The sequence below is a fragment of the Mauremys reevesii genome, linkage group 1 (genome assembly GCF_016161935.1).
Source record: "Mauremys reevesii isolate NIE-2019 linkage group 1, ASM1616193v1, whole genome shotgun sequence".
Taxonomy (NCBI): domain Eukaryota; kingdom Metazoa; phylum Chordata; order Testudines; family Geoemydidae; genus Mauremys; species Mauremys reevesii.
In genome coordinates this window covers 18,765,155-18,792,260 of record NC_052623.1, presented here as the reverse complement: position 1 = coordinate 18,792,260, position 27,106 = coordinate 18,765,155, and the positions used below count along the sequence as shown (strand labels likewise).

Here is a 27,106-nt window from a genome sequence, read left to right as displayed (position 1 = left end):
CTTAGGGAAGAAAAACCAAATGCACAAATACAGAATGGAGGAAAACTGGCTTGGCAGCAGCACTGCTGAGAAGGATCTGGGAGTAGTGGTGGATCACAACCTCAACATGAGTCATGTTGCAAAAAAATAAAAGCAAATGCAAATACAATGTTAAGGTTGCATTAACAGATGCATAGCACGGAAGTCACAGTGCTGCTCTACTCAGCACTGGTTAGGCCTCAGCTGGCGAACGGTGTTCAATTTTGGTCACCAATTAGGGTGACCAAACAGCAAGTGTGAAAAATCAGGACAGGGGGTGGGGGGTAATAGGAACCTATATATGAAAAAGACCCAAAAATTGGGACATCTGGTCACCCTATCACCAGTGCATAGAAAGGATGTAGAGAAACTAGAAAAGATCCAGAGGTAAGCAACAAAGATGATCAAAGGGATGGAATACAGCCATATGAGCAAAGGCTGAAGGAACTGGGTATGTTTAGTTTGGAAAAGAGGAGATTAAGGTGGGACACGATAGCAATCTTCAAATACTCAGAAGGCTGCCATAAAAAAAAGGGGGGAAAGTTGTTCTCTTTTGCCACAGAGGGCAGGACAAGAGGCAATGGATTCAAACTACAGCACAGCAGATTTAGATTAAATCTTAGGAAAAACTTCTTAACTGTAAGAACAGTAGGACAATGAAACAGACACCTAGGGAGATCGTGGAAGCTCCTTCACTGAAGGTTTTCAGAAGGAAGCTGGAGCCATCTGTCTTGGATGGTTTAGAGCCAACAAATCCTGCCTCTTAGCCGAAGGTTAGACTAGACGACCACTGTGGTCCCTTCTCACCCTAGGGCTCAATGATTCTACACCACAAGGTGCCAGCTCTGTTCTTTCTCCCAGGGTCATTTTTCTTCATCCCTTTCACCCAGGTATCCCTCTGTGTCCCCCAATAACTTGTGTTTAGGAAGCGTCTCTCTCTCACATACACCCCTTTGGGGATAATGATACTTCCTTTCTTCCTTTCATTGGTCGTCATGTCTACTTAGATTGGAAGACTTTTGGGGAAGGACCACGTCTCCCTATGTATTTATATAGAGCCTACCCCAATGGAGTCCAAACTCTAATACAAACAGAAAACAACAATACTCTAGATCAAATATGCATTCACACTCAAATACACGTTCATGTCTGAAGACTGGTGTCTGAATGAGTCATCTGGTTCTGTAGGATGCCGTTGTTTGCATTTCATAAATTAACCGTCTGGTCCAAAATGTGGAAAACCAAATCATCCTTGTAATAAAAGTGAAACCTTTCTGAATTTATTGTCTTGCAGATTTATTTAACACTAGGAAAGACAATCCCCAAGGCTGTTATTATCTCTTCCCAGCAGCTCTCAGATGGCTATGGTGACCCTTAATCTCTGTTAATCAGTGCCAGCCCGTCTCCTCAGATGAGGCCCTAATCATTGAGCAATGCTCTTTGACTGCTACACTATCAGTTGGCTCCAGCTGGATCGCCCTATGCAAAAAGTGAAATCTCAGGGGATCGGAGTGTGGTGACTCCCTGCCCTGTCTGCTGTGGAGATTAGGAGCTTTTCAGCTTTGTACTTTAAACACATCTATGTGCAAATAGGATGGATGGGTCAGAGAGCTAATACATGCACATGTGAAATGAATTACCTTGGGGAGCGGGCAGGGCCAAAACCTTGTGATGCAGAGCGGACAATTAGTTTATTTCATACTGGACTAGATGAAGCACCACAAGCAGCCAGCCAGGACCAGCCCAAACCACAATGAGGGGACAGAGGTTAAGATTGAAAAGGGAACGGATGGCAGAAGAATGGGAGGACCGGGGAAGTGAGTTGCCTAATATTGTTACAGATCATTTACATCAGGCTGTAAGTTCACACTGCGTTTCATGATGCAGACCTATTTACCATAAAACCATGTTGACTGCCACTAATTATTTTTCTAACCTTTAATTCTTTATCAGTTAAATTCTATATCAGCTTTTCCATTATTTTATCCAGGACTGATATCTGGCTACCCAGCCTACAGTTACAGGCTTGCCTTTTTTGAATATTGATGCAACAGTGACGCTCTCCCAATCTTCTGAAATTTACCCAGCATTCCAAAATGTATAAAAAATAGTAACAGCAGGCCAGAGATCTCCTCAGACAGCTCTTTTAGAAGTCTTGCAAGTTATTCCTACCTGCTGATTTAAAAATGTAGATATTTAAAATCCTCCTTAATTACTAATGGACTGGAAAGTACTTCATCATCCTCATATATTATAAGTATCATTTTGTTTCTTTGCAAATACTGAACAGAAATATTTATCAAACACTTTGGCCTTTTCTTCATCATTATTAACAATATTACCATTCTATCTAGTAATGGACCTATACCATTGCTAGAATTTCTTTGTTTGCAGTATACTTAAAGTCCTTCTTATTATCCTTAGTCCTGTCAAGCTTTGGAGTTTTCCTTGATGTCTTTAGCTTCCCTTATCAATTTTCTGCACTTCATAATTTTAATTTATATCACTTTCTATTTCCCCCCCTTTTTAAATTTTGCTTTTTTATTTGTAATTTCTGCCATCACTTCATTACTGAATTAGGAAGAGATTTTAGCCAAAGTTGTCCTCTTTCTAAATTGTGAAATTGTGTCTCTTGGTCATCTAATAAACTCTTTTTTAAGAATGGCCATTTTCATATTTTTCCATCTAAATTCTCCCTGCTAATCTGTTTCTGTCCAGCCCTAAATACACTGAGGCCCCAATCTCAGTTGTTGGAGACAGATTATGGTTAAGAAAAGAGGAAGCAGAGAGGGGACTGTCACAGTCTCTCTCCTGACCTCTCTGAGTGCATCTCCTCAGGTGTCAAGCCTTGTGCCTTTACCTCTCCTAGGGTGGAATTCTGCAGTTCTCCCACTCTCGGTTCCTGGCTGCAGCACCTTGTGCACAACCAGGTTTCACCAGCAGGCCTGACTGGGTTCATCTCTTGCAAGTCTTTCCTTCAGAAGCTTGTGACCAGCAGGGAAGACAGGGACCCAAACAGCATTTTTAAAACAAAGTATTGTTTAATCTCAAGAGTGGGAACAAACTATGATAAGAGAAACAGGTTTTTAACATAATAAAAGGTCTGCACGCATCTCTATTTTACCTAGAGGTGTAGGGAAGCCTAGCTTATCCCAATACCTCCACCTTTGGAGACTGGGGGACCGTCTGCTCCCCTGAAGTCCTTTTCTCATCTCTCCCCTGCTTTCTCAGGGGGTGTTTTTATCCACCCCAAAGCTCTTTCTTCCAGCTTCCCACCTGGGTTCCCATCCCTGCCTCCCTGTGCTAAACCAGACTGTGGAACTCAGCAAGGTCAGAGGTAAAACTTCAAAGCGATCGAGAGGTTCTGCAGCTATTGCCACCTACCTTTGCTCGAATTAACCCCTTGTAATCCTATAGCAAACACCCAGTAACAATCGTACAAACAGATGGGCATAATTTATATTCATAAAATATTACAGGCAGTTCCCATGTCCCTCAGAGGGACAACCACCTGGGACATCATAGCTCTTTTAAAAATGCCCAGACACAGAAAGGTTTGGGTCAAACAACGTGTTGCGTTTAACCCGAAATGGCCTTCTTTGATTGACCAGACTTTTCAGATTTGGCTCTTTTTAATTTTGGGGGACTGCCAGGAAACAGGGAAAAGCAGTTATTTGGCCCGGCTGTAGGCGTTTAGTCACATCTGGGCAAAGACTCGGTACAAAACACTTCACTCTTCAGCTGAAGCTTGCTGATCCACGAAGGAAAAGCGACTAGACCGTGCCCTTTAGGGTGACCAGATGTCCCGATTTTATAGGGACAGTCCCGATTTTTGGGTCTTTTTCTTATATAGGCTCCTATTACCCCCCACCCTCTGTCCCAATTTTTCACACTTGCTGTCTGGTCACCCTAGTGCCTTTCCACACCACATTTAAAGAGTGCAATCCCTTAAAGCCACCAACATTAGCTCACCAGGGGTGCGTGCACACCGCATCTAGGAAACAGCTTTCTCCCCACTCCTAGGTTTCAGAGCTGGAGTCACAACATCCATACAGATATTGTTAAGTGCACTGGCAGCAGCCCCTTATGGATCCAGGTTGGCAGACTTGCTCCCAAATGCAGTGTAGACATCCCCTATGGGGCTGGATTCTGATTCTTACGCCAGGATCAGATCAGAACCTGCTTTTGAGGGCTCTACGCCATTCTAGGGAATGGTACTCTCAACACACTCATGTGCTGCTCCACCAATAAATGCTTGACCTTCAGCACAGGGATGGTCACCAGAACAGAGAAACAATCAAAAATACCTTCAAGGGACATTAAAAGTTAACGCAAACATTTATTTCTAAAAAAGGAAAGAAGTTTAAAAACCGGCAGCATTGACAGTGCTCACGGCATTACAAAATACAGGCACATTTCTGCTGTACCACAATATGTACCAATATCAGACTGAGAACATCTTACCTTAGCGCCCTCTGGCTTCAACTCCACCACCATGTTACATCTACTGCACCACAACACACATGAAACAAGCCCTGGGGCTGAGGGGTATGATGCTGCACTGAATGTTTTACACAAAAGCTACGCTTCCTGGTGTGTATTTCTACTGAGCTGAAGGGTGAAGCAGAACAAGGAACTTGCAAACACATCAGGAGAGAGTGAGAATCAAAGTGAGGGATGAAGTTACTTTACAAGGCACTGGTGAGACCTCGTTCAGAAGACCATGATTCCCTTTTGGATGTTGTTGCTCCAGGGTGAGACAAGATGTGGGGCATCCAGCCTGAGTCTTGATATGAAGACCCTTTACGAGTGCGAAAACACAAAGGTCTTGCATGTAAATTCTTAACAAGAAGCGAATAAGCTGTTTGCAAAACTGTAGTCCTGTATTGAAGAGAACTGTAGGCAATAAGAATGTGGGGTCAGAACCATACCCCTCGTAGAGTCCGATGGTGCAAGATGCTGAGCACTCTTCATTTCCATGATCTTCAGTGCCCAGTAGCCCCTTGTGGGGTCGGTCTCTCTCCCTCTCTTTCACACACACACACACACACACACACACACACACACACACACGGCGGCTTGCATTCCTTTGCTAAGTGTAAAGGTTGCTTTGCATATGAGCAACCGAAACCCTGGGAAGGCTGGAGGGATCGATTCACGAGAAAAGGGTCAGCGAATTAAATCCGTACCTCCTGGCCAAATGACAATGGGGTGGGAGGTGGAAACAGAGAAGGAGGACAGCAGCCCACATGTATTTGAAGGGGTCTTAACACTAAGGAGGGAAGTGGATTGTTTAAGAGACAAAGAGGCAGAAATAGGAGTAATGTGATCAGATGGGAGAAATTCTACCGTCTGTGTTATGCAGGAGGCTATATGATCATAACGGTCCCTTCTAGTTTTAAAAGTTTTACTGATAAAAGTGCTAATGTGGATATAGCCTTAGTCTGTTGCGTAGATTTTGTTGGTCAGGGTTTGAAAAAAAACACAAACCTGACTGACAAAAGTTTCACCACTGGTGGGGACAGTGCTACATCAGGGGGAGACGCTCTCCTGCCAACATAGCTACTTCCACTTGTTAGGGGTGGTTTAATTATGCCAATGGAAGAGCTCTTTCCTGCCTGCATGTACCGCTGTAAGGTAGTGGAGACACCTCAGACTTGGTCCATACATGAATTTGGTCCTGATTTAACTATTTCAGTTAGGGGTGAGACTTCCTACTGGAATAGTTCTACCAGTACAACTCCTAGGGTGGATGCAGTTATGTCAGTATAACTTACTCCTCTTTCCTTCAGCAATAAGCTCTCCTGGTATCAGTAATGCCAGTATAACTGCTCCACACTGAAGGGGATGTGTCACGCTGGGCTATACTGAAATACTTAGTAAGGTACAATGTGTGTGTAGACAAGCAATACAGAAAATTCTAGGGTGAAAATATACCAGTAGTGGAGATTGTGGATAAGACTCCAGTGATGGGGCCTCTACTCTTTCCCTCAAGAGTCACTGACTGTACAAAAGCACCAGAGAACAGGTTTCCCTCGCACTCAGGCCAGGCAAGAGCCCAAACAATTTACACCTAAACAGTCTTTCCCATTTCTAATGAGACTAGGAGACTGATCTGAAGACTTTTCCCTCACCAGAGAGGCGTGGCTGCCAAGGCTTACAGCTAATCTTGATTATTAAAAAACCTTTGTGACGAAAGGCTACTGAGGCCTCATTTTTTTTCTGGAGGAAAGGTTACGAGGTCAGCTAATGGCCACAATGAAAAGAGTGGAGAAATTTGACAAGGCAAATCCAGATAAACAATTCTGTGATGAGGGTCCTAGAAGAAGGTAGAAGTATCCGAGCACCTCCTCAGAGCCACCACACACTAATGACTGGGGGAAACAGTCAGGGTGAGGGAGGGGAAGAAACGTAGGACTGTAACAGAACATGTGTCCCTTGTGAACAGAGGACGATCAGAGCTAGCTCATTCAGGCTAGGCAAGGTCAGCTGCACCCCCATCCGAGACTGACTTTACCCTAGCTACCTAGTGGTAAAAACTACCGAGCCTTGTCTCCACTAGGATTTTACAGGAGGATAGCACACGGGAGTCAACCTGCTGTTAAAATCAGGGGCGGCTCCAGGCCCCAGCACACCAAGCGCGTGCCTGGGGCAGCAGGCTGCGGGGGGCGCTCTGCCGGTCGCCGGGAGGGCGGCAGGCAGGGTGCCTTCGGCGGCATGCCTGCGGAGGGTCCGCTGGTCCTGCGGCTCCACCGAAGCAGTGGGAGCAGCGGACCCTCTGCAGGCACGCCTGCGGGAGGTCGACCGGAGCCGCGGGACCGGCGAGCGGCAGAGTGCCACCCGTGGCATGACACCGTGCTTGGGGCGGCGAAATGTCTAGAGCCGCCCCTGGTTAAAATACACCTCTTTTTGGCAGGTTCAAGGAACAGAAGAAAGCAGTGCCTCTAAGTTCAATCACTCAGCCGGGTAAGGGAGAGAAAATTAAGGCTACAGTAAAATGCAAGGATATGGAATTCAAGTACACTGATCAGGGACAGGGTCCCTAAACCTTCTGACACTGTCCAGCCTTAGTTTTAATCAAAAGGCCAACACACCCACCCTAGCACTAACCTTGAGGGCAAAGAAACTGTTTCTCACAGTCTGCAGACGTCTGGAAGCAAGTCATCCACCGCCTCCCCTCCCTTCAAAACCCTTCCTTGGATGGTCTTGGGATCATTTAGCTTTGTCTTCCTGCTACGACCTGTGTGAAGGGGATTAGCTATCTCAGGCCTGGTTCATAGGCGTCCACATCAGACATCTCGTTGGGGATGCCAGCAGGCAGCGCTGAACGAGCATGGAGAACAAACTACACTCTTACTCCCATGAGGTGCCCTCCAAGACACAGTTCCTGGTTCAGCCACAATGTAAAAGGAAGGCTGGCCTGAGGATTAAGATGCCAGGTTAGGCTACAGAAGAGGGTTCAATTCCCACAGCTCCGTCACAGATTCCCTGTGTGATCCTGGGCAAGTCACTTACTCTGTGCCTCAGTTTCTCATCAATAAAATGGGGAGAATGTTTGGAAGCTCTCTGGGACAGGAACTCTCTCTTCCTACGTTATGCAGCACTTAGAATCACAGAATATCAGGGTTGAAAGGGACCTCAGGAGGTCATCTAGTCCAACCCCCTGCTCAAAGCAGGACCAATCCCCAACTTAGCACAATAGGGCACTGATCTTAAGACTCTAGGTGCTACTGTAATACAAAACAACCACAACATTAGAGAGGACGCTTGCCCTGCCACCGCTGATGCTGTGCCTGTTCTGTACAGAACCAGGAGACTTAACTTCTGCCTTGCCAGCCCAGCACCACTTTCTAGCAACACATTCCTCCACTTAAAAGCTGTCTTCAGGTTTCATAGTCACTGGAGACCACAGAAGTAATTGTGCAGGTGAGGGCACCACAAGAATGGGAAGGAAAAGGCAAATGGTACCAAAAATTAACAAGCCCATTTCTGCCGACCTGCTATTAGAGGGCAAGCGAGACCACTCAGTTCCAAGCTGGTGAAATAAAGATGCAGGCTCTCCTTGGTAGGATGACGACTAATGGGAATAATGAGATTGTGCCTTTTTCCTTGATGTTCAGCACAAATGGAAAAATTGGGGGAGAGCAGAGGAGTCCTTTCCAGAGCTAGAAATAGCCTATGGGCCCATTTTATTGTATCACAGTAAATCTTGTAAGGGCACTGACGTGACTTCCTATTTACCTAGCACTCGAGCAAGTCAGATATTTCTCAATAGGCCACAGTGCCTAAGGAATAAACATCAGCTTTGTCAAATTAAAACAAATAAAGTCTGTAGAAGAATTTTCATCATCATTGTGAGGGGGCACGGATGGTTAAAGACTCTTCAAATATTTTATCCCATCCCACGTTACATTGTTTTTGAAGACACTGAGCTGTTGGGGATTTGAAGAGTAGGGAGAGAAGAGAAGGCTCAGGAACAATAAGAACCCCCTGAGCCTTCGACACATAGATGGTCTCTGAGGTTTTGAAATGTTAAAAAACAGAAGGTTTTTAAGCTTCCAGCTCTGGAGTGAGAAGCCAGAGGAAACTCACAAAAGACGCTATGTTCACAAGATTTCCAGCCCAATATTACAAGCAGCTGAAAACTGTGATCCAGTTGCCTGTCACTATTAAAGGGGACCTACGTCTGAACGATTACATGGTCCATTTATGGCCGCCTTACGTAGGGGCGTTCAAACCCAACCAGGGGCATGCCGGAAGTGGGCTTAGGTCATGTGACACAAAGTACCTTGGAGTTTCTAAGAGGCACAAGTCAGAGACCCAGCACAGAGTTTGGGAGCCACTGTAAGTCCTAACCTCATTGGACAGTGCTGACCCCTTGATGGGCCAATCAGAAACCATCCATGCCAGCTGTGGGTTAAGGACATGACCTGAAAGCGTAGTTCTTCTCTGAAGAAGCGGCATCCTGGGGCTCCGTGATTAGTGTCTCTCAGGAGCTTTGCATCATGTCTCCTAAGTTTACAAGTGAAAAGATCTTTTTTCTAATTGCCAGTTCAACCGAGAATCTGAGCCGCGCTGTGTTCCACTACCTGCTGTGCTTCAGTTCTTCACACCGCTCCTCCCACGGGAGGGAGCGCAGCGCCAGGCACGAGTGGGGAGGGGACCCCAGGGGAGAAGAAGATTTTGTCAGGGGCTCAGCTGAGACGTCTTCCTGAGGTATCTAGTCCAAAGTCAGGCCCAGATGCCCAAAGTCAATGGGACCGAATGTCAGCGTGTAACTCTGCATGCATGACGGCTGCTCTCCTGGCTGACGTAAGGAATGGAACCAGGGCCCTCCACAGCTAAAAAAGACAAATCTCTACAACTTGAGCTAAGAGCCAGGCTCGCTAGCCGGGGCTGTAATGCACTCAGACCCTCTGTGAATTGGAAACAGAGGGAAACATAACACACCTTGACCCAATGGGTAAGGTTACAATTCCGTCACGGAGGTCATGGATTCCAGGGCAACTGGAACCGTGGGCTGGTGGTCAGCCCCGGGGGCTGCCGGAACATTTGAGCAACGGTCCCTGGCCCGTCAGAGCAGCAGCCAGAGTTCGATCACCCCTTCCGGGTCAGCCCCTGACACAGAAGCAGCAGCGAGGCTGAGCAGCTGCAAGCCCCAGCAGCACTCTGTCCCCGCTCCCCTCCAGGTGTTTTTAGGAAAAATCAGGGAGAGGTCACGGGCTTCCGTGAATTTTTGTTTTTTGTCCCTGACTTTTACTAAAAATACCCATGACAGAATCTTAACCTTACTACTGGGCTGCACGTGCAGACATCTCTGCAGGATCAAGGCCTCAGGTTGTAATGAACTGGGAAACTGGAATCTATAGTGAAACCTTTCTTGTCTTAAGCAGATCCCTGGTAGGGCTGAGCTGATTAAAGGTCATTCAATAGAATCGGATACCTTTCAGATACTTGAAACTAAAGACTGTCCCATGAGAATTTTGGGGATTTTGAAATGTTTTCTCCCCATCCCAAATTAGGATATTAAAAAAAAGGGCAAAAAAATCTCAAAAATTTCCACAAATTGAAAAATAATAATAATAATAAAAATAAAAAAATGACCTGAACTGGTTTTATAACTGTTTCTTTTGTGTGTGTGTGTGTGTGTGTGTGTAAACTGACTAAAATTTACAAGCAAAAATTCACTTAGTCTTGAACAACTGGAACGTTCCTTTTTTTAAACCGAAAGTTTTCAGAGTTGGCGCTCTGTCGAATCAGACGTCGTTTTGCCAACGATTTTGGTGCCAACAAAAAAAAATAAAAATAAAAATGTTTTGTCAGAAAATTGCTGACTAGCTTTACTTGAGACCTACTGGGTCTTAGTGCAGTGTTCCCTGCCCCGTATGTCATGCACTGCCCACATCCCTCCTCCCCCAGCACAAAGCAGCATTCACCTCCACCAAAACAATGAGAGCAATTACTTAATATTTGCAGTCGTGACTCCCCTCACCCCCACCTTCCTTCCGGCTGGTGCCTCACAGCCACAGCATGCCTGCATTGGTCACTTGACATTGCTCTTCCACATAGACTGGCACATAACAGCAATGAACAGGACAGAGGGTCATTTTTTGGCACTGAGGGTAACTGCCTTCTCCAGGGGGATTCTTCCTGGGGAGGGGAAGGAAGCGGCAGGGTCATCTGCTCACACGCTGGAGAATGGTAACGCAGCCGTGGTAACTGGTACAGCGTTGCAGCGGGGGCTGCTGCGCCACGTTCCCCGTCGCTGGGTCAAAGGTAAAAGCTTTGTCCGTGCCTTCCCCATTCTCGTCCCGGCCGCCCAGGATGTAGATCTTCCCACCGCACACTGTCACCCCACAGCTCTCCTGCGGGCAGAGGAGAGGAAAGAGAGGTGAGGGCATCTCTCCCAGCTTCGTACAACAAGGCTCAAAGGGGAGGTTTAACAAGGAACGAAGTGGGGATCATGCTCTGGTCTCAACTGACTCTGCCCGGACCTGTCTAGCTGCGAGATCACACATCTAGCAGGGAGGGAAAGAGGGGTAAGCAGAAAACAAGAGGCCTGGATGTTGTGAGCCCCTGGGGGTCAAGAGGGCTGTTTCTGGGCGATGCTTTTGGATTTTTATGGATGTCTAGAGAGCAAGCACGGGAGGTCCTGCCTGAACCGAGTGATGTGATCTTTTCTGTTCTATACTGTGCTTCTCAGAACTAGCAGATGCTCACAAGAGGCGCAATAAGGCAGTCCGGCATCTCCACGGCAAATTCACTGCACTTCGGGCTTACTCATGCAAGCTGCTGAGTAGAGCTGGTTGAAAAAAGTCAACAGGGTTTTGGTTTGCTTAAATAGAAATACATATTGCTTTTAAATTTCTTACCACATTTTCAACAATAAGAAATCTGACTTTTTTTTTAAATTTATTTTAAATGAAACATTTTCAGGTTTTTTTCCCCTAAATGAAAAACAAAACTGAATTTTTGTCTTTTAAAAAAACAATTTTTTTACCGCAACCTACATAGTTATACCAAAAACAAAATTCAGTTTCCCTCCCGCCCCCATTTGAAAATCAGAAAATGTTTACCAAAATGAAAATTTTCATTCTAGCTGAAAAAGCCATTTTTCATTTAAAAATAAAATATATGTATTGCCAAAAAATTTCAGCCAGCTCTGGTGTGGAGCAGTGACTAGTTACATGCTTTAATTTAAGCATGTACTTAAGTGCTTTTACTGGATTAGGGTCAGAGCTCTTAGCACCTTGCCTTTAAACTTCTGCAGAGATTCTCATGTTCACAGAGGATATTCTAGAGAATGAGGTGATGTTCAGAGCCTCGTACTGAAATTTCTCCTTACCAGAGGTCCTGGGAGAGTGGCCACTTCTCTCCAGGTGTCTTTTCTGGGATCATAGCAGAAGATTTTACTCAGGAGTCCACCCACAACGTATATCATGTTGTCCAAGGAGACAGCATTAATGCACCTCTGATAGAAGGGGGTGGGAGACAGGAATGTCCATTTGTTCTCCTCGGGATTATAGCACTGGACCTGGGAGAAGAAATAGGAAATCAGCTATTGAAACACAGACTCTCGTGGTGTCCCTGCTCAGGCAAAATCCCAGTAACACCATAGGCACCGACTTTTACTTTTCCCCGAGGGTGCTCCACCCCTGCTCCTCCCTGAGGTCCCACTCCCCTCCCCTGCTCCGCCTCTTCCCGCCCCCACTCTGCCCCTTCCCCAAAGGCCTTGCCCTCGCTCCTCTTCCTGCCTCGTCCCCAAGGCCCCCACTCACTGGTCTCCACTGTCCCCCAAGCCCCTCCCTGAGCCACCAAACAGCTGTTTGGTGTCACCACCTATCAGCTGATCAGCGTTGCTGCCGAACAGCTGTGGCTGGTGAGTGCTGAGCACCCACAATTTTTTTCTCTGGGTGCTTCAGGGCTGAAGCACCCACAGAGTCAGCGCCTATGGCCAGCACACGCTGATGGCACAGTCCCTTTGAGCCAACGCCTTGCTGTGCATCTACCAAAAAATGAATGAACAGGAGAAGGAGCATGGTGCAGTGAACAGAGAACAGGACTTGGGAGGCAGGACACCTGGTTTCAGTTCTTGGCCCTGACACTGATTCACTGTGTGACTTCAGGCAAGTCAGTAAGGCCCAGATTTGTAAAGGTATTGAGGTGCCTAACTCCCAATGAAACCAATGGGAGTTAAGTGCCTACATGCCTTTAAAAACGTGGCCCTTAGACTTCAGTTTTTTTCAGAAGTATCCACTAATTTTGGGGGCCCAACCAGATGCCTTAAGGGGCCCGATTTTCACAAGTACAGAGCATCTGCACCTCCAGAAGAATGCAAAGGGAGCTGTGAGCCCTCAGTACCTTTGGAAAACAAATCAGGCCCGTAAGTGTCAAGTTGGCCCCCTGAAAAATAAAATACCCAAAGCCAGTGGACATTTGAAAATTTAGGCCTCTGCCTCACAATTGCCCAGTCTGTAAAATGGGGATAATGCCTGCCTCCCGCAGGGGCGTGTGTGCATCTGGCTAGATTAGTTCCATGTCTGTGTAGTGAACTGAAGATAAAAAGTGCTGAGTATGTCTTATTAATATAATGACGCCTATTAACGAGCGAGTCCTGGAGCAGCATATCTGGTGTGTAGAGGCCTTCCCCAGTCAGATAATCCCCAAGGAATAAGCAGTGTGATCATCTGAAACCCTCTGAACACGCCCATAATCCGCTGTACGCCCCCGCGGGTAGGGCTACACTGCAATTAGACACCCACGGCTGGCCCGTGCCAGCTGCCTCGGGCTCACGGGGCCTGGGCTGTTTAACTGCAGTGTAGACGGGGACTCGGGCTTGGGGATCCTCCCACCTCGCAGGGTCCTAGAGCCTGGGCTGCAGCCCGAGTCAAAACATCTACATGGCCGTTAAACAGCCCCTTAGCCTGAGCTTCACAAGCCAGAGTCAGCTCACACAAGAAGCAAGGAATGAAACCCAGGAGGCTTGACGGCCAGTCCTCTGCTCTAACCACTAGACAGCTCTCCCCTACTACAACCACAAACAGGTCAGGCAACATCACAGCTGGAGAAGTGGGCATTGAGGAAGCACCTGAAAACAACGGAGTCACCCCCTCCCACTCCTTGTTTAAATGACGTCTCAACCCAAGTAAGCTAGCTGAGCCTTCCCTTTATCCTCACCGTGCCCCGGCACCACGGTACCTTGTCTGTGTTTGCGCTGTCGTCCACAGCGCCCCCAATCACGTAGAGCTTGTTCAGACAGGGGACCACAGCCGCCGAGCTCACCGCTTCCAGCAAAGGGGCGACAGCCGACCAGCTGTTGGAGAACGTATCGTAGCATTCCACGCTGGCCAGGCGGTAAAAGCCGTCAAACCCCCCCACCGCGTAGATCTGCCATGGAAGGAGCAGAGTCAGTCGGCAGAAATCATACCGGGAGGGAGGGGCACCGGGATACACAATCTGACACCTGGTACTGGGCAGAACGATCCCATAGGGGCATGTGCAAAAGCTGCCTTAGGGTGTGGAAGAGACAAACGGCTAGAGTGCAGAGTGAACTATTAGCAGGAAGGTGGGTATAACAGAGCGGCTTGCCCATAGCGGCCTGGAATCACCCAATGCTAGTTACGCCTGAGGCCCACTTGGGCAAGGATTAGGGGATTGCCCTATAAAGAGCAGCAAGAAGCTTCCTGGGAAGCTTCAGGGGACCAAAAGGGAGCACACCAGCTGCTGGGTGTAAGCAGGCTCCAGCAGAGAATCCTCAGTCTTTAAGGAAACCGATACCCCTGAGTGGGAAAACCAGGAACATGGACTGGATGGGGCTTTGAGCACTTTTATATGGAATTTTTGTTAATTTAATAAATCCAGCCCATAGGAGGGGCATAGAAATTCTTCTCCAGGTCATCAATCTGGTGTTCTTATGGGGCCCTGAAGAAGAGGGGAAACTGAGGCAGGATGCTGCAGCACCATCTCTGGCCGCAAGGGAGAACACAGGAGGTGATCTGCCCTGTTACTGTGTGACTGAGGGGCACCAGGACAGAGGAAAAACCCACACCTTAAACTCCACAAGGTAAGCAACAGGATGCACCATTTTTAAACCTTTTTAAACCTTTAAACGTTTTTGCACACAAAGATCGAGTCCAGTTTTCTAACAACATAGCTCTGTACCCCTCAATTATATATTTTATTGTTACAAGCATCAGATTTCCTAGTAGGCCATTTAAGCAACACTAAGCACCTGATCAAACACAGAGATCCAAACAGCTGTTTCACGGCATAACAAGCTCTGGTAGGGAGGTGGGAGGAATGGGAACGCAGCATGCTCAGGGGAGGAGGTGGGGAAGAGGCAGGGCCGGGGCAGGGATTTGGGGAAGGAGTCAAAAAGGGGCAGGGAGGGGGCAGAGTTGGGGCGGGGACTTCGGGGAAGGCATTGGAATGGGGGACGGGGCAGGGGCAGAGTCGGGGAGACGTGGGGGCCAGATGGGGGTCGAGCACCTATGCTGAAGCCTCAGTTACTAGGTTTGGACGATAGTCTAGAACTCCGAACTGCAGACTGAGGGGAATGAAGTACGTACCTTGCCCTGAAGAGTCGCCATTTTGTGTCTCCATCTGCCCTTGTGCAGACAGGCAACTTTGATCCAGACGTTCAGCTGGGAGCTCAGCACCCAAACATCGCTGCTGTTGATGTGCCCTCCTGGAAGACAGACAGAGAGGCCCCAGGCCATCAAGGGGAGAGCCACCACCGCCACCTCAGAACTGAGGGGCTCTGAGGCAGCTTAGTGTAAATGACAAATAACACTGCCATGCACTGATGTAGTGCCTGATGTAGGGATCTCGCTTGTAGAGGCAGAAGGTGGAAAAGGAAGAGAAAGAAAAGTCTCAAAGAATGTTGGCCATCCTTACAGGATGGGGGACTATCCTGAGAAGCAGTGACTCTGAAAAAGATTTGGCGGGTGCCGTGGATAATCAGCCGAATGCGACCTTCCAGTGTGACACTGTGGTCATTCTTATCGGGTGCGGAGCTTGCCAACCCAATTTGCGGCAGCCTCCTCAGCGGAGCGCAGAGCCCTCCGACCACCATCCAATCTGGTCCAAAAGCAGTCATGAGCGATGTGAGACGTTGTCGGTCTTTGGCCACAGCTGCATGTGGGGTCCCTCTCGTTGGCCCCAGGAGTGAAGGCTGGCTGCACATTGACCCAGACCCATTCAAAAATCGGTTCCGAAGGACCCATGAGCACCGTAGTAAATCAAAGCCAGGTATCCGCAAGGTTGGGTCAGTTATAACAGACTGGTTTCTGTTGCCAGCTGCAGATCATTCTTCATGCCACATCGACATTGCTGAGAAATCTGGGCAGGGCAAATAAGCCCACAACAGATGCCTCAACCACAAGCGTGCTCTTGGGTGGTTTTGAAGAAGTCTGTGTGCCGTGGTAGGCACAGGTTTGCTGTGATCTTCTCGGGTTGCTACAGCCAGAATAGCTAACGATGGACACGTGGAGGAATAACGTTGCTGGATGCGGGGAGCCAAACACAGCATTAGCAGTGACATGGTGGTGAAAAGAGCGAATGTGATCTTGGGATGCATAAATGGGGGAATCTCGAGTAGGAGCAGTGGGGTTATTTTACCTCTGTATTTGGCACTGGTGTGACCCCTGCTGGAATCCTGTGTCCAGGTCCGGTGCCCACCATTCAAGAAGGATGTTGACAAATAGGGGAGGGTTCATAGAGAAGCCACAAGAACGATTAAAGGATTAGAAAAAAATGTCTTATAGTGAGACTCAAGGAGCTCAATCTGCTTAGCTTAACAAAGAGACGGTTAAGAGAGAACAGTCTAAGCATCTACACGGGGAACAAATAGTTAATAACGGGCTCTTCAATCTAGCAGAGAAAGGTCTAACATGGTCCAGTGGCTGGAAATTGAAGCTAGACAAATTCAGACGGGAAATAAGATGTAAGTTTTTACATCTATTTTACATCTATGGAACAATTTACCAAGGGACGTGCTGGATTCTCCATCGCTGACAATTTATAAGCCAAGATTGGATGTTTTTCTAAAAGTTCTGCTCTAGGAATTATTTTCGGCAAGTTCCATGGCGGTCAGGCTAGATGATCACAAAGGTCCTTCTGGCCTTAACATCTACGAATCTATGGCCAAGAAAATACATTGGAAATGAATTCTCGGCCGCTTACATTTCCAACTCTAAGTACAAGGAACACTGCTAACCACTACGGTGTGACAAGAGCAGAAAAACACAGACCTGCATAACATACTTTGCGATAGGTCCTAGCCGCGCATGTTTACCAGACCCAGGTGACTCTGCAGCTGGAGAGAAGAGCAGCACAGCACCTGAACCGGCCATTTCTCTAAGAAATGCTTGGAGGTGTAGCTGCGGGGCTGTGGTGTGGGTTTCTCACCTGATATATACACGTCATTCTTTAGGGTGCAGGCTGCAAACTCCGATTTGGTGTACCCTGGCACGCTGGAGAGTGCTGTCCACTGCCTGCTCTTCGGATGGTACATATCAGTGAAGGGGAGCTTCAAGAGGCCTTTCTTATCACAGCCACCTATAACTACTATGACCTCTGCTAATTCCATGAACCTAGAATGAGAAACACATGGATAAATATTAAAGCAACAGTCCCAACTTTCTGTTCTATTGTCGTGCTCCAAGCTTTATTCTCCTACCGTATTGTCTGGTAGAAAGCACTATGATACCCATTACCATGAGGAGTCCTATTGGGATAGGCAGTGTTATCTAGTGGATATGGCACTGGATTGAGAGTCAGGAGACCTGGGTTTTATTCCCAACTCTGCCACTGACTTTCTGGGTGACCTTGGGCAAGTCACTTCACCTATCACTCAATTTCCCCTCCCACCCTTTGTCCACCTTCGCTTTTTAGATTGTAAGCTCTTTGGGGCAGGAGTTGTCTCTAATTATGGGTTTGTGCAGTTCCAAGGCATTGTCCAGCTTCTGTTAAATAGAGTCAAAGTTAAAAGTGTTGCTCGTGATCTTCGAAACACTCCACAGGATCAGCCCAGCTACCTGAAGTCCCCTCTCTGTGCTCATTGCCTCTCCTGACAGTTATGTTCCTCATGACCAAGAAAGCTGCCAGCCTCAGGGCGAGACCAGTAACCATAGGAGACAGAGCTTTCTTGGCCCACGGCAAACTCACTGCCAGAAGAGATTAGAATTGACACACTGCAGCTGCTGTACTAGCTAGCAATAAAATAACAATGGAAGGAGGGAAACTCCAGCCACTGGTTAACGGAGAGATGGGGGGAAGGTGCCGTAGCTCAGGACTTGAGAGTTCAATTCCCGGCCTCCAGGCTGGTTCCCGTGGACAAGTGTCGGAACACGCTGCAGCCGCACTCAGTCTGGAGAGTCTGGACGGAACACAAGGTTTGCCATCCCAGATCAGACCCGTGCCCATCAGCAGCCCATACTCGCAGCTTTGGTGAAAAACAGAACAAACGACAGCCCCAGTCAAGCTGTGCAATGCAACAGATAGCGGGACTCCCTCCTGACCCCTGTGGACAATGCCAAGCCGGGAGGGGTTGCAAGTGCTTTGGACGATAGGATTAAAATTCAGAATGATCTGGAGAAACGGTCTGAAGTAAGTAGGATGACATTCAATACGGACAAATGCAAAGTACTCCACTTAGGAAGGAACAAATCAGTTGCACATATACAGAAAGGGAAATGACTGAGTACTGCAGATAAGAGTCAACTGTGTAACACTGTTGCAAAAAAAAAAAAAAGCAAACATCAAATTCTGGGCTGTATTGGCAGGATTGTTGTAAGCAAGACACAAGAAGTAATTCTTCTGCTCTACTCCATGCTGAATAGACTTCAACTGGAGTAGTGCATCTAGTTTGGAATGCCACATTTCAGGAAAGATGTCGACAAATTGGAGAAAGTCCAGAGTAGAGCAACAAAAATGACTAAAAGTCTAGAAAACATGATCTATGAGGGAAGATTGAAACAATTGGGTTTGTTTAGTCTGGAGAAGAGAAGACAGAGAGGACATGATAATAGTTTTCAAGTACATAAAAGGTTGTTACAAGGAGAAGGGAGAATAATTGTTCTCCTTAACCGCTGAGGATAGGACAAGAAGCAATGGGCTTAAATTGCAGCAAGGGAGGTTTAGGTTGGACATTAGAAAAAACTAACTGTCAGGGTGGTTAAGCCCTGGAATAAATTGCCCAGGGAGGTTGTGGAATCTCCATCACTGGAGGTTTTTAAGAGCAGGTTAGACAAACACCTGCCAGGGAGGATCTAGATAATACTTAGTCCTGCCATGAGTGCAGGAGACTGGACTAGATGACCTCTCGAGGACCCTTCCAGTCCTACGCTTCTATGAAAGCAGCTGATACCCTCAGGCATGAGATTTGATTACTCATCACTCAGAACATATACACCTTTACCTCGATATAACACTGTCCTTGGGAGCCAAAAAATCTTACTGCATTATAGATGAAACCGCTTTATATCGAACTTGCTTTCATCCACCGAAGTGCGCAGCTCCACCCCTCCAGAGCGCTGCTTTACCGCATTATATCCAAATTCGTGTTATATCGGGGTAGAGGTGTAATTACAATGCTATCGTTGTCCATGAAATGATCCTGCCCCTTTTTAATTCCATTTGACTTAAATCCATGCGACTTGTGGCAGTAAATTCCACAGCCTGATGGCACCCTGCATGAAACAGCGATTCCTCCAGTAGCCCCTAACTATAGAGGAGAGCGGATAGTGTTGCTGCAGCTCTGGGGAAGCAGTGTGGCCTAGCGCACTGAGCAGGGGATTCTCCAGTCATATTTCTTGCACCCAGACTGTGCTTTGGGTGCCTATCCCTTAAATTAAAAGCCACTCAAAATAACACAAAAGGATTGTACATAAACAGGGGCACCCCGCCCGCTGCCTAGAGCTAATGAAAAACGAAAGGGGGGGAATTGCAGAAGATGGACACTTTGTCTTATGTTTTATTTAACTTCTGATTTTTTTTGGATCCATTCTATAGTTAATGGAAGAATGAGGAGGGAGAAGGAGAAATTTGCAAAAAAAAATTGTGTGGAAAAGTGTTGCCTTTTTTCCACCAAAATTCAAAATTTTGGACCAATTTTTTCATAGAAATTTCAAAATTCCAAAAAATTTTGGCCAGTTCATTCTGAGACTGTGAACCTCCAGTAGCCTTCTCTGGTAAGTGGGGAGAACAACATTAGCCTGTTTTGGGAAGCTTTTCCAGACGTACAGGTGAAGCCAGAGAGGAGTAAGGAGTTGTATGTGGCAACAGGTTAAAGTTTTAGAATCAGAAGGGACCATTATACAGTCTAACTTCCTGCATAAAACGGGCCAGAGAACGTCACCCAGTAACTTCTACATGAAGCCTTCAACTTTTGTTTGAGCTAGAGCCCATCTTTAAATCAAGACTAGATTTTTTTAAAGACTTCAAGCGATGGAGAATCCACCACAACCTGTGGTAACTTGTGCCAATGGTTAATTTAACCTCACCGTTGAAATTGTGCGTGTTTTTTCTACTCGGATTTTTCTCACATCAGCTTCCAGCAACTGGGTCTCATCTTTTTCTGCTAGATTAAAGAGCCATTTACTATCAGAAATCTCTTCCCCATCTAGCAGCAACGTTGTCCATCTCTTTGCCTTCTCTCGGATAAACTAAGCAGACTGAGCTTCATTAGTGTCTCACCACAAAGGCAGGTTTTCCAGGCTTCGAATCATTCTTGTAGCTCTCTTTTTTGAGCCCTTTCTAATGTAAGTAAAGGCAAATTAGGAAGGTATTAGCATGAGGAACCATATAAGTAGCTCATGTGAATTTTAGGGACTTTTAAATAAACTATCACCACTAGCTAACGCTTATGCACAAGTCTTCTCAGAACTAAGACTATTGGGCTGGATGATGTTCCTTTACTGCAGGGAAGAGAAGCATCATTCCCTGCTGTGATGCATGGCTAGAAAGGGTTAAACATCCTGCAGAACAAATGATTCATATTCAACCCTTAAAGACCTGCGGGGACATAATGTTTGTGTTTCTGTGTATTTACATATATATGGGTAATGGTCAACAATGTAATCAACAGTCCCTGTCTATGCTGTATTCTGATCATTCAGGGATCAAAAGAACATCCGAGCATTTAAACGAATTGTAAACACAGGATATTGCTGTGTTCATCTCTCTTTGAAATGTATAGCAATTAATCGGTGAATGGTGGAGGAACAAGCAAATTGCCTTATGTTAATTTGCATAGCTAAGTACTGGTGATGGACCTCCTTCAAAGTAATCCTAATTACCTATTGTTCCCCAAGGGACTCCAACGTGTCAAAGAAGGCTTGAAATTGTATAAAAGATCCTTGGGTCCTGATCCTGTTCATCTCAGATCTGCTTGATGCTTCATCAGGGGAAGCTTAAGCCACCAGATTGGGATCCCAGTGCTGACTGGTCCACCCTGAATATGATATTGGACATTGGATTATTAACTATTTCTAAAAAAAACCTCTTTGCAACTACAAAGCGCATCATCTTTGCTATATATCTGAACCTCAAGAATTAAAGTCATGTCTGTACTTATATTGATCTTTTAACCATACTCACTCTCTTTTCTTTTTAAATAAATTTTAGTTTAGTTAATAAGAATTGGCTGTGAGCGTGTATTTGGGTAAGATCTGGAATATTCAATAACCCAGGAGGTAATGTGTCTGATCCTTTGGGATTGGTAGAACCTTTTCTCTTATATGATGAAATAAGATTTTCAGAAATCTTCATCATATGTGACTTGGGTACCTGGATGGAGGCCTGAGGCTGGGTACTTTAAGAGAACTGTATTATTGACTTCTGAATAATCAGTGTGGTAATAAAGAAGCTGTTCTATGCTGGCTTGGTGAATCTAAGTATTGAATTATCCACCAACTTTGGGGTTTGTCTGCCCCATTCTTTGCACTTCACACTAACTGAGTGACCTCAGCTGGCCCCTGCTCACACCTGCTATGTAATTACTGGTGAAATATTTTGGGCTGAGTTATACAGGAGGTCAGACTAGGTGATCACAATGGTCCCTTCTGACCTTAGTATCTAGGAATCTGTGACTCAGGTATGCAGCTTTAGGAAACAGTTTCCTGTTTTTACCTCCTAGGTCTTGACCGCAGAGAGCTGACTTCATTCCCAAGGATATAGTACTTCCGTGCTTCATGCAGTAAAGGGATGCACTCCTTGGAGTCCTGGATGAGCTCATCCATTTCAACCTTTTCCAGGAAGTACATGGGATCCAGCAGAGGGAGGCGCACGTGCTCAAGGAGATCTTTCAAAGCTCCTTTCCTGGTGACAACATCATGCCGTACCCACCGCATCACCGCTTCGAAGACCACTTCCTCCTTGGGGACTACCAGTTGCTCATCTGACAGATACTTGACCAGCTCCTTCACGCTCAGCTCCAGAAACTCCTCATGACATGACACCTCCACGAAGCCTTCTAGCATAAACCTCTTGCTCTTCTCTGCCAGGGAGGTGATGGAGAATGAGTCGGCGAACTTCAGGATGCCCAAGCAGTTGCATGGGTGAAGCTGGCCTTCAAGAAAGGTGACACACGCATCTGTGAGCTTGGAGATCTGAAGCAAGTCGGATAGCTCTAAGATATCTTCAACATTGTCTTCCTGAATGACTATGTTTCCCCCATACATATAGTCCAGGAGGAGGCTCATGGTGGAGGCAGAGATCTTCTGGATGTTGATGATGTCTTGATGGCCTTCCTTGAGGCTACCACCGAACATGGCCCGGAAGTAGGTGCTGTTGGCTGACAAGGTGGCCCGATGGCAGGGGAACTCCTGCCCATCAATCAAGAGCACCACATCTGTGAAGATGCCGCTCTGCCGGTAGGAGTTCAGAGTCTGGAGGATTTGCTCAGCATGGCAGGACCCACTGCAGAGTTTCATGTGCAGCTTTTCTTTGCTCTGCTCTCGAGTTGCATTTTCAAGGCTGCTCATTCTGTAGCTGGATTCTTCTTTTATCAGCCGATGCATCCTGATTTCAGGGCAGGGGCGGAGGGGAAAGAGCAAGGAACACAATGAAACAGTTGTCAAATTACTGGTGACTAACATCAGCTCATTAAGTATTGGCTAAAATTGCTCTAAGTTAAGATTTTGTTGCATGCACCCGTCATAACATTGCAACAAACCTGTAGCTCCCTAGGACTTTCCAGGTGTAACCAGGTCATAAGGAACTTCATAGCAACAGCAGGAATTAAGGCCCTGATTCAGCAAAGCACTGAGCCACATACTTAGGTTTAAGCACATGCTTAACACCCACCAAACCACCAGGATGTACGCATGTGCTTTAGTTCTTTAATGAACAGTGGCCAAAATTCAGATCCTCTTACTCTCAAAGCACAGACCCTTATGCTTTTGCAGAAAGGAAATGTCTTCCTTGTAGCTCAGAGATCAGCTGAGCATACAGTAGAAGGCAGTGGAACATGCATGAGGAGACCTTGTCTGTGCCTGCTCCAGGTCAGTTCCCTGATTCCACCAGCCATGGGCAACACAAGCACTCTTCTCTAGGCCTACACAGGACGCACTCTCACTCACCAGTTAGCCACAGATATATCCCAACCCTGGAGCCCTCAAAACATCTTCCTGGAGCATCCAGTCCCTGTGTCCACTAGACACTCCCAGTGTTCACAGAGTTGCTGCTACCAAAGGAGCAGGACACCCAGGGGCGGCTCTATGTTTTTTGCCGCCCCAAGCATGGCAGTCAGGCGGCCTTTGGCGGCGCGCCTGCGGACGGTCCGCTGGTCACGCGGATTCAGTGGCATTTCTGCAGGTGTTCTGCCGGTCCCGCGCCTTCGGCACCCGCCATCAAATTGCTGCTGAAGCCGCGGGACCGGTGGACCTCCTGCAGGCGTGCCGCCTCAGGCTGCCTGACTGCCGCCCTCACAGCGACCGGCACGCCGCCCCGCGGCTTGCTGCGCTGGTGCCTGGAGCTGCCCCTCAGGACACCCCAGCTTACCAGTTCCACCTGAGATCACCGCTCCACTCAACTCACAGCACTTAGATATGTTTATAGTGAAAACAAATAGAAGCAAAGAATACATTTGGGAGATTGCCTAAGTGGAAATTTTGGGAACAAATGGTTACATGTAAAATAAAATCATCACACATTCTGGAGCTTAGATTTAATCAACAAGATACTCTTGTGTCTGACAGGGCAATGGTCACCCAAAGTCCTTGCAGCTGTAGTAAGAGGAGGCCCTAAGATATAAAACTTGGTATCAGAGGCCTGGTATGAGGCCTGAGGTCTGAACTAAAGTAATGGTCAAGACTTTGCTAACATAAAGCAAAGTTAAGCTGTGAGCCAGAGGCAGGCCCTGCTCACAGAAGCTGGCAAGGAAAGGGCTGATGCTGCAAGAAGATACGTACCTAAAAGGTACTGAACATTCACATACTTGCACATTCCACACAGATAACAAAGAACAGGCTGGCCCATCCCAATGACAGGGGCAAAAGGGTAATATGATGGATAGAGTTGTTTTGATCGAACCAACATGTACAAGGTAAGAGGCGGCACCTTAATACGTAGAGAGGTTGAACCTTGCTACGTAGAGGGGTGGCCCCTCAATACATCAGGAGTGATGTGTAACTTGTTTGTACCTGTGTATAAGATGCATCCCTGGGGCGGTGTCTCTGTCCAGCCGAGGGGGCAGTGGAAAGTCCTGCCACTGACTGAGTTGAGTCCATTGCCAAGAGGCACTTTCTCGTAGTATGCCCTGAGTTAGGCTAAGAAACCTACAGGGAACTGCCATTGTGTCCGAGGTCGCAATAAACCTAGTCGACGTGACTTTGCATCTTACTAGACTCTGTGGTTATTGGGGGTTCTCGTCGGGTCTGCTATGTCAGCTATCTGCGCAGAGCTGGGGCAGCACATAGAAGGAACACACGCACGCAGCCGAGTGATATCAACATTGGAGAGAGCAAAGCACCACACCGGTACCACTCTGACAACAGCAGCAATTTAAAGCCGGGCTGGCTGTGACCCTCCCTTCATGAGACAAACACACTGTCAATTTGCCTTTTTGATGGAGGATCCAGGGTGTCCCCTGGATCCCCTAGATAGATCAGAATGAGCCTTTGCTTTAGGTAAACAGGACACTGCCCTACTGACTGTTTCTTCCTGTAGATTTAATACTCAGCAACTGGTTCGGTATGTAAATAGGCCTACAGTGCGAGGCATACAATAAACAATACACAAGCAACCAGACACGGAGCTAGGTGTCTTACCTCCTGCCTCAAAGAGACATTCCTGAGGAATGTCTCATCCCGGTGGCCTGCTTTAATCCCAGGACCTTAACATAATTTCCAGTATAGATCCATAACTCCTTCGATACTATCCATACATACATTTCATAATGATTAGGACAGCCGGAGGGCTACTGGCTCAGAGACATCACATGCCATGCTTTGGTGAATTACTGTGCATGTGTGTGACCCAGGGGACACCCATTAAACCCTATGCACCTCATGTGTCCTCTGCCAGTTGGCACCAGGGGGTCCCCAGATCACATATACGCCTTGTGAGTCTATGAAATGAAATATATTGAAAACTATCCCAAACTAACAGCATGTTGAGGAACGGCTAATACACTGTGACTAGGGTACTGTACAGGGTGGGGCACACACAGGGGGCGGCTCCAGGCCCCAGCATGCCAAGAGCATGCTTGGGGCGGCATGCCACGGGGGGCACTTTGCCGGTCACTGGGAGGGCAGCAGGCAGGGTGCCTTCAGCGGCGTGCCTGTGGAGGGTCCGCTGGTCCCGCGGCTCCACAGAAGCCACGGGACCCTCCACAGGCGTGCCTGCGGGAGGTCCACCGGAGCCGCGGGACCGGCGAGCAGCAGAGCGCCCCCCGCGGCATGACGCCGTGCTTGGGGCGGCAAAATGTCTAGAGCTGCCCCTGGGCACACACCTCTTGTGAGTGCCTCCTGTTACTGGGTGTGGTGCTGCAGTTTTTTTTCTCCTGGTGCCCCCTATAGGTTGTCAGCCTCATTAGGCAGGTTTTCAGTGGCTCAGCCCTCTGGCCGAGTCATGCAGTCAAAATGGATGAACCCCTTCCGGGTAGCAAAAGTCCAGCAAGCTACCTGCCATCACCAGGGTCTTTAACTGCATCTCCGAGCCCTTTAGATTCCATCTTTCACTCAGACTTCTAAGGGAGCCTTGTTCCATTCTCGGAGCTCAGGTCACTTCCCCAGGGGCTACATTGGGGAATCCAGGCCACACACAACTCCAGGTCCCATCCCAGCCACGTACTGCTGCCTCCAGTTTGCTACTGCTTTTCCCTGGGCTTTTTCCCACCTAGCCCCCTGACTTTCACCCATTACTTTAGGGTCACAGTTCTCAGATCCTCTCGCCTCAGATCCAGTAGATGCAGCCCGTTGAGCTCCTCTGGCGAAAGCAGAGTCCCCTTCTTTACTTCTCTGGCCCCAGCCAGGAACTGACCAGCTTAGGTCCTGCAGCTCCCTTTATCTGAGCCTGCTGAGCTCTGAGTGGCTGCTTCCATACAACCTCTCTAGGAAGGCCCAGAGGACCCACCTTCATTGCTCCTTTCCTGGGGTGGGGTGGGGTAGGACCACAGGGCCTCTGGAAGGGGGGAAACTGAGGCAGAGAGCGAGAGACACTAAGTGATTTGCTCAAGGTCAGAGAGCTCAGATGTGAACCTGAGTTTCCAGAGTTCAAGGCTAGTGTTTCTTGGGGCCCAAGGCTCTCTGGTCACACATCAGATTCTCACACTCTATAGGCTGGTGGTTAGGGCACTGGGAGGTGGGTGATCCATGGTCGAATCCTGGCTATGCCTGATTCAGGGATGGGGGATGAAAAGCTCGGCCTTGAATCAAACAGAGCAAGGACCTGAACTTGAGTTTCCCATGCTGTAGAGCAGTGGTTTTCAAACTTTTTTCCTGGGGGCCCAGTTGAAGAAAATTGTTGATGCCTGCAACCTAACAGAGCTGGGGATGAGGGATTTGGGGTGTGGGAGGGGCTCAGGTGTGGGGCAGGGGGTTTGGGTGTGTGCAATGTTTTGGGGTTCATCCAGGCCAGTAAGGGGGTTCGGTCACCGTCTGCCTAGTATCCCTGGGTGTCTTGTGGCTCTGCAGCTTTGGTCCAGAACTCTGACCCCAACAGCTGGTTAGCAGCCCACAAGCCTCACACTGGCTTTCCCAACCTGGGTCCTCCTTGCAGGCTGACCTTAGTACCCTTCCAGCCCTGAATTCTCCCCAAAAATCCAGTCCCTCTCACCAGACCATCTCAGAGAAAGGGTTCAGTTCTCTGCCTTTACAAAGACAGGCAGCCACTGTAACCTGCCAGCTTTCTAGACACACACACTGTACTGATGATTTATAATGAAAGCAAAACAAGTTCATTAACCGTGGATTAAGTGATCCCAAGTAGAAGAGCAAAAGGTAGAGATGGTTAAAAGCAAACAGAAGTGAAAACATGCATCTAAAAGCCAAATTTAATCTCACATAATACAATCTTTATTCTCACCCAGAGTCTCCTTGCCAGGACCCATCACGGAGATCAGATGAGTTGGTTTCTTTGTTTTCTC

The 27,106-nt window shown here is 47.5% G+C and overlaps 1 protein-coding gene across 1 annotated transcript; it reads right to left on the bottom strand.

Annotated features, from left to right (window-relative positions):
* Positions 1-2,101: 2,101 nt before the first annotated feature.
* On the bottom strand, positions 2,102-22,538 carry KLHL35 (kelch like family member 35). The gene is made up of 7 exons (XM_039500182.1): positions 21,649-22,538; positions 16,927-17,111; positions 15,087-15,205; positions 13,717-13,905; positions 11,864-12,052; positions 10,517-10,883; positions 2,102-2,193 (listed from the first exon to the last, which is right to left on the bottom strand). Exons 1-6 carry the CDS (start codon positions 22,536-22,538, stop codon positions 10,695-10,697), a joined length of 1,761 nt encoding a protein of 586 aa, XP_039356116.1. The 3' UTR covers positions 2,102-2,193; positions 10,517-10,694.
* Between the last annotated feature and the right edge of the window lie 4,568 nt (positions 22,539-27,106).